The 7,495-nt window shown below is 37.9% G+C and overlaps 2 protein-coding genes across 3 annotated transcripts in view; both read right to left on the bottom strand.

Moving 5' to 3' along the window:
• Positions 1-2,193, bottom strand: part of bzw1a (basic leucine zipper and W2 domains 1a) — a 9,999-nt gene extending 7,806 nt beyond the window's left edge. Inside the window, exon 1 of one of the 2 annotated variants that reach the window (XM_036216046.1) lies at positions 1,950-2,193. In XM_036216046.1, the coding sequence (XP_036071939.1) occupies positions 1,950-1,970 (21 nt within the window). In that variant the 5' untranslated portion in view covers positions 1,971-2,193. Of the gene's footprint in view, positions 1-1,097; positions 1,252-1,949 lie in introns of those variants that run through there. The other variant, XM_024288882.2, reaches the window with a different exon arrangement.
• A 399-nt stretch (positions 2,194-2,592) lies between these two features.
• Positions 2,593-7,495, bottom strand: part of aox6 (aldehyde oxidase 6) — a 24,450-nt gene continuing 19,547 nt past the window's right edge. Inside the window, exons 28-35 of the mRNA XM_024288883.2 lie at positions 6,384-6,512; positions 6,229-6,303; positions 6,102-6,154; positions 5,170-5,284; positions 5,021-5,086; positions 3,409-3,597; positions 3,165-3,332; positions 2,593-3,032 (exon numbers count right to left, since the gene is read on the bottom strand). Coding sequence (XP_024144651.1) covers positions 2,982-3,032; positions 3,165-3,332; positions 3,409-3,597; positions 5,021-5,086; positions 5,170-5,284; positions 6,102-6,154; positions 6,229-6,303; positions 6,384-6,512 — 846 coding nt within the window. The 3' untranslated portion in view covers positions 2,593-2,981. The remainder of the gene's footprint in view (positions 3,033-3,164; positions 3,333-3,408; positions 3,598-5,020; positions 5,087-5,169; positions 5,285-6,101; positions 6,155-6,228; positions 6,304-6,383; positions 6,513-7,495) is intronic.

Below are 7,495 nucleotides of genomic sequence, written 5' to 3'. Positions count from 1 at the left end.
CAGTGGATCCTGTGGCGAAGAAAAGCAGCTTTGCTCTAATATGCTACAAATTATTGTAATAGTAAAGTATTTGCGCAATTAAAAAATCTTATTTCGATGTTTAAATATGTTACGTTAATCTCGTAAAAGATGAAAAAGTTGGTTCAAAGAGCATGTTTTTTTATTTTTATGTTGTCACCGGTGACATCTCAGGTGCTAAAGGGTTAAATGTTAATATCTGGGGAATCTTATTTATTTCAACAACAAAAAAATCAAAATAAAATAAACAAAAAAAAAAAAGCTTTTTTTCCTTAATTCTTAGTAGGAAAAAATAAAAAGTAAAATGTCAACAGTTAATACACTGGCATCTTTGCGTAATTAGTACTCGTCTATGGAGCATCTTTAAACTCGTGGCTCCAACATATCACCGGGCTGGATGTCATCTGCCTTCAAGTTCATCTTTGGGGCGGATTTGGTTCAGTCCAGGTGAGCGTGACCAACCATCCACGCAACAGGGAGGGAGACCGCACAGACAAAAGGCAAAGCGAGGAGGTACAATGGAGCCGGTGGGAGTCGGGTCGTGATGTCGCGGAGCTTCTGCTCACGCACGATCACGAGCATGTGGGCCAAAAATAAAACAAATGGTTGCATTTGGTTCCGACTGTTGGGTCTGCGGGGTTTTATTTTGGTGTTTAGCCGGACTTGTGACTGGCTGATCGGGGATTAGCTGGAGCTAACTCCGGGCCTCACCATGCGCCCGGCCGGAGCCACTTATCCGGGCCCGCTAGCTGCTTAAGCCGGCTTGACTCAGAGCTCACTAGCGGTTTGTTATACGTGTCAACTATTCGAATATTTTTCTTCTATGAAAACAACCCACTCCCGAACAAAACAATAGAATTATACTCCAAAATCACCAAATTACACGAACCAGAGATGCTAGCGCTAAGCTAGCTTTAAAACCCGAAGAGAACACATTCGCCCTCCGGCCAGTCGGGTAAAAACCAACATTACCGGCGGAAAAAAGACCCACTTAAACCTCGCGACGGGTCGTAGCGACACCCACGGACGAAGGTCGGCGCGTGGAGCGACACGAGAAGCGGGGAAATGCCGGCACTCACCGAAATTACTGCAGATAAAAAACGGTTGTTAACCAGGTGAACAGAAGCAAACGTCGTGTCTAAGCGGCCCAAACAAAAAGATCTTCCCGTCAGGACTTCCGCAGGCTCCGCCCCCGCGCATGCGCACTTTAAAGAGGGGGGTTCCCCCTTTGAAAGAGAAGAGATCAGAGCACCTACTTTTCTGTATGCACTCCTTATTTAAATAAATAAATGAACTTCTTGCTACTGAAATGTGGTGTCAAATAAATGATTATTTTTTAAATAAATTATAAATAATAACATAAAAATGGCTGTGTCCAAATTACCTCCCTAACTACTAAAAACTATATAGTGTGGGACTATCTAGTGCCCTGGATAAAAAAAAAAAAATTCGGACACTGTGTTCGTTAATGAATACAAGCGCTTTACGATGTCTCTTTACCGTCTAAAAAGTAATAAAAATACCATTTATTAAACTAGTTTTAGGTTTTGTATCATTTTGAATACAGTAAGTGTCTTTTTTTGCTCATTTCTATTGATATAGATATTATAATGAAACAAATTGCTTTATGGCTATACTGTAGGTCATTAGATCAGATAAATTACCACTTCAGAATGCAAAACTGGTGCAGAAAAAGGTAATACCGCAACGCGTGCTGCTAGAAAACTTCAATAGCTCCAAAAAATTCCCATTTTAAGTGTTATTTTTTTTCCCACTTGAAACACCAAATCAACCAATTTTTCAACAAAAGTCTTAGAAATATTTTTATTATCCTGATAAATGTGTTGATGTAGCTTCTCAAAAACCATTATAATTGGACATTTATAAATATTTCAGCTCAAACAAGACCTCTATTAGTCACACGTACCTACCTGTACAGGGGGTTGACCCATACAGTTGTGTGGGTTTTTGAGGTTCCGTGAAGGGTCATAGAGAGGAGTGGCCTCATCTTAAGGAGAGCGGAGGTGTATCTTGGAGTTCCCTAAAGGCTCGACCACCACTTCAAGGAACCTCATGAAAATGGAACGTACCATTGTCAAGAGTGAATTGTGAGGGTGAATGGAAGTTATAAACATTCATGACGTGACGCTGTCGTATTCCCACCCTTGTGTTGGGTAAGTCTTTGCTATAACCTATCCTCCGCAGCATACCCGTAGATAAAATGTCCAAGAACATTTTCACTTTGCGGGCTCACCAAGCAGTTTATGACTTTAATTTTAAGTCGCAAAGCCTGTTTTTTTTCTCAGTCTCCATCTGTAAGGGCAGTTGAGACGAAGGCCTTAAGCTACGTTCACAACGACCTCAGCAACACAAGTGACCAATTTCAATGAAAAGTCTACGTAAGCGTGTTTCTGGACAAGTTTTATCGGAATAGAGCTGTGAAAGAAAAAGGATTGCACCACTTCGACATTTCGCACCAACTGCAGGGAGATGCGCTGGTATCGGTTAGCGACGGTCTAGTGTGTCACATGGTCAAGTGTGAACGGAACATCAGACCTAGCAGGTGAAACAGAATTCACCAATATTTAATTTTTATTAGAATTTCTGATAAAAAGTTTTCAACAATTAGTAACAAAGACAAAATCAAACACCTCCGTCTCCAGGTGTGTTTCTGCTTGATAGTACTTGATAAGTATTAGCAACATTCAATCATCGTGTTTTTTAGACAAAACAATTAGCAAGACTTCATTGTATAAAGTTTGCTTTAAATTCTTGTTCTATTCATAATAAAACATCTTTATGGAACAAATTTCCAGTTAAGTGCATAGAAACTGTAATTATGTATATATTTTTTCACGTTCAGTGATTATTAATACCATTAGCTTTAGTGCTTCGGTAAAATAGCTGAATAATCATTGAGTAAATGATTAGTTTACTAAGTGCATTTAAGGAATGATTGAGTTTTAAATGTTTAAGGCCCACGGTCTGAATGATCCTGGCTCGCTGGTCGGAATCTGGAAACAGAAACAGAAAAACATTCAATAAATCTGCATTGGTATTTCTCAAAGCTTTGGAATTTGACCAAAAACTGAGCCAAAAATGTCAATTTTCCCAGAGTATCAAGACCAGTAGGGCCTCCAGGTCACCTTTCGAGTGAACGGTGTGGCACAAGCCAAACAGGCCCTCTCTGGAGTCGCGGGGCTATCGAGGGTAAACGGTCCGGCCATTCCGGAATCAGAGCGCGCTGCCGCCACCGCGTCTTTGATGGCGAAGAAACAGGAGCTCCCCAGGAAGAGGGCCGGTTCTCCAATACCCTGCAGATTCAGACACATCTCGTGTTCTGCTTCTAGCAGAGCAGAGAGAAGAAGAGGAAATCGTTTCAGCGCTAACCTTGGAGGAGTAGATGGCGTGGGGGTTGTCGGTGTCCGGCAGCAGGTAGACGTTAAACTCAAGCGGCATGTCGCAGACGGCGGGAATCTTGTATTGGGATGGGCCTCTTGTGTACAGAAGGCCAGAAGGGGAGTACTTCAGCTCCTCCAGAGTGTAAAGACCCAAACCCTGCATGAATGCACCCTCAATCTGAGAGGAAAGGAAGATAATGAAACCGTCAAAATTCTCCTTGAAAACACGTTTGATGAGGTACATAACAGTATTTCAGATGGCTGGACTTCACTTTTTTTAACACAAGAGCAGAAATGGCTTAATATGTTTGGAGTGGGAACAAAGAAATATTAATAAGTAATGTAAGTGGGCCCAGAATCAAGCCATGAGGAACACCATTTTTAGAAATGTGCATTGTAACACTATCGGTAGAAGTGAAGACACAGCTACACCTATTTTGATCAGAAACAAAGGATTACTATTAATAATAAAAGGTGGGCCCAGTTTCAAACCATGAGGAACACCGTTAGTAGCTAAAACAGCTTTGATTAGAAACAAAAAAATATAAATACATCAAACAAGGAACATTGTTTATATTAATGTACATCACAATATCATCAGCACAAGTGAAGACACAGCTAAATACTTTTTGAGTAGGAATCAAGAAATAGCAATAAATAACAAAATATAAGTGGGCCCAGAATCAAACCTTGGGGAAAACCATTCATTGAAATGTACTTGAAAAATCATTAGCAAAAGGGAAAGCGGCTGAAGTCATTTTGATTAGAAATAAAGGGATATAAATATATATTTTTGTGGGAATAGAATAAAACCATGGGGAACACCGTTAGTAGTAATAGTAAGGGACAACAGTGGAATGGGGAACACCATTTTTAGAAATGTACTTCTAAAAATCACCAGAAGATGGCTAAAATTATTTTGATTAGATCCAAGGAATACATATGAAAATATAAGTGGGCCCAGAATCAAGCCAAGGAGAACACCATTCATAGTAGTGGACATCAAAATATCATCAGCAAAAGGTAGGACGGCTAAACACGTTCTGTTTAGAAACAAAGGAATATGAATAGAATTTTTAAAATTAAGTGGGCCCACAATCAAACCATGAGCAACACTATTTACAGTAATGTACATAAATTACACAATCATCAGCAAAAGGGAAGATAGCTAAACAAATTTTGATTAGAAACAAAGGAATACAAATTTAAAAAATAGGTGAGCCCAGAATAAAACCATGAGTAACACCACTTACAGAACTTAAGTCTATAAATGTAGTTCTTGAATCTACTAGATAATCCTTGTAATAGGCTGTCGGCCTGTTCAGGGTGTATCCCACCTTCACTCAACAGTAGCTGAGTCGGTTCCAGCAATCTCGTGACCCCAGTGATTCAGTGGGTCCGGAAAATGGATCAATGAGACAAACTTTTTTGTTACTGCCCTATGCTACAGCTTGCTAAATAACTAAGACTGTTAAAAACACAATGTTAACTATCAGACATTTTTAACGACCCATAAAAACTGAAGAACTACCCGTACAGTTTTCAACTGTATTCATGGATTAGTTCAGCTAATTGTTAGAACAACAAGCAAACAGACTTACCTGGCCAATCTCCACAGATGGGTTCAAACTTCTGCCGATGTCAAACACAATGTCTGTCCTCAGAGTCTGTAAGGAGTAGAAAATGTTGATTCCCCTTTGCTAACTAACTACCATTACGAGCAAAGATGACTGTACAGAACAGCTCAGACCCGGTAGTCTCCCACAAGGCAGTCCAGCTCCACTTCACTGCAGCAAACTCCAAATGTGAAGTAGGCATAAGGGTGGCCCTCCATTTTGTCCCAGTCCATGTACAGATCTGGACCTCTGGGAATTTGGACCAAGAGAAGGAAACGTTTCTTCAAGAGTTTAAACTTGTATTTGTAAGTCATCAAATGGTAAAAAAGTGCAGATGTTGTTAAATGATTTTTGTATCTGGAAAAATGATTGACTTGGACTTGGTCCAAGAAAATCCAGGACCTGACCTTGACTTGAAGTCTAGGAGCCGGATCCGGCCTCCTGGGTAATGTATCCGGCCCTCAGGATCATTTTAACTTGTATAATTTTGACAAAATATATTGTTATGGAGAAGAAAATAATGAAATAAAATCACTGAGATTTTAGGCTAATTTGGAGTTTAGCTAATATTTCAGCTACATGCTAGCTCTTTTGGCTAATTTAGGCTTTGTTTCTGTTTTTTAGGCTATTTTGAAGTTTAGCTATATTTTCAGCTACATGCTAGCTGTTTTGGCTAGCGTAAGTTTTTTTTTTTTTTTTAGTTTTTTAGGCTAATTTGGCATTTAGCTAATATTTTAGCTGGCTATCAGCTGCAGCGTTTTCAGCTATTAGCTTCAACACTTTTAGCTATCAATTTGGTTGGAGAACATGTAGGACACTGGCCCTCGAGGACTGATTTTGGAGACCCCTGGTCTAGGATCTTGATATTTCATGCGTGTCCCATACAGGTTTGCCCATTTTTCGCCCATAAACCAACGATTTCCACCCCTGAGGGTAGTTGGGACTACAACTTTAGACTGTATCCTTGACAAAATTAAAGTTGACTTGAACTTGCTTTTATATGTTCTGTCAACAAAAATCTCTACAGCAGATCTCTGTTTCCTCCATCAACAGAATTTATTCTCACCTCCAGAACCCGGTGGCTGATAGACTGATCTTCTGAAAATACGCGTCTCGAATCTGCCGTAAAAACAAAGAAACACTTTAATTTCCATTCCTGATGGCTTAACTCTCACCACTTTAACACGTCATACCCAATTCTCCCATGGTCCCTCGGGGTTCTTCTTCCTGAGTGGCTCCAGGCGCTGGTACAGAGTCTCACAGGCGTTCTGGATGTAGGAAAGAAGACGAATTCATAGACGTATCCACATTTACAAAACCAGCAGAGCCTGAAGGAGCAACACTTCACCTTGACAGCCATTCCGTTGGCGTCGGTGCCAAAGGACGCAGCGGAGGGACAGGTGTTGGGGACCGTGTTGGTGCTGGTTTCACTGATGTAGATCTTGGTTGTTGGGATGTGAAGCTCTCTGCTGGCGACCTAAGAGCGCAGAAGACAAAAAATATTGCAGCTACGAAGATAATTCATTCAAAAAGTGATAAATCAAGCATGACGGTCATAATATTGACAGTTATGGACTTAATAAAAGAGTAAATATTTTGGGACTGAGCCATTATTCTCTACAATAAGTGAGTTTTACCCACAGTTCCTCCCAATCAGGAAGTACGAAATGTTGCAGTTCCGCTTATGACCACCAGAGGCTCAGTTCAGCAGGAAGTAGATGTTAAAAAGTACAAACATATTTATAGTCTGATGTCATTTTTTTTTCTTTTCATGACAAGTTTTTAAATATTTTATAGAATAGACTATAATCTTTTCATTTTTGTATTTTTTGTGATTTAAATCCATAATTTTAGTAAAATACATTTCACATTTAAGGATCTTATTTTGTTAAGAAAACATTTTTTTATTTATATTTCCCTTCATTTCGGTAAAATTTATTGAACTTATTTAATCTATTTAATAACTTTATGTTTTTTTGTAATTTTAATTACTTTCTTGCATTTGTTTTTATTTATTTACAAACACATGCAGATATAAAGCTATTTTTTTTACCTTAAAAGTGATTAATAAACATATTTTAAGTAAAAATTATGAATATTCTCCTTTATATTTTATAACAACTAAACATTTTACAAATTTAATAGTTTTTTTTTAATTTATTATCATAAGAATCTTACAGACTTTAATTTTTTAGTTACTTTTTAAAATTATTCTCTTTAAATGCATGTATAAAGCCTGGAAATAAAATAAAAAATGTACGTGTTTCAATCAAAATAAATGTTTTAAATGTAAAATATAAATTTTTGTTATATTTACCCTAATTTATTTAATTAAAATTATTATTATTATTATTTAATTAAAAAGTACAATTAATTGAACTGATTTAATACATTTAATATTTTTTTTTTTAATAACATTTTTGCATTTGTTTTTTGTATAAAACTATTTCTTTACATAAA

Source organism: Oryzias melastigma, linkage group LG2 (genome assembly GCF_002922805.2).
Source record: "Oryzias melastigma strain HK-1 linkage group LG2, ASM292280v2, whole genome shotgun sequence".
Classification (NCBI taxonomy): Eukaryota; Metazoa; Chordata; class Actinopteri; order Beloniformes; family Adrianichthyidae; genus Oryzias; species Oryzias melastigma.
The sequence above is the reverse complement of the archived record's forward strand: the minus strand, read 5'-3'. Positions and strand labels throughout refer to the sequence as shown.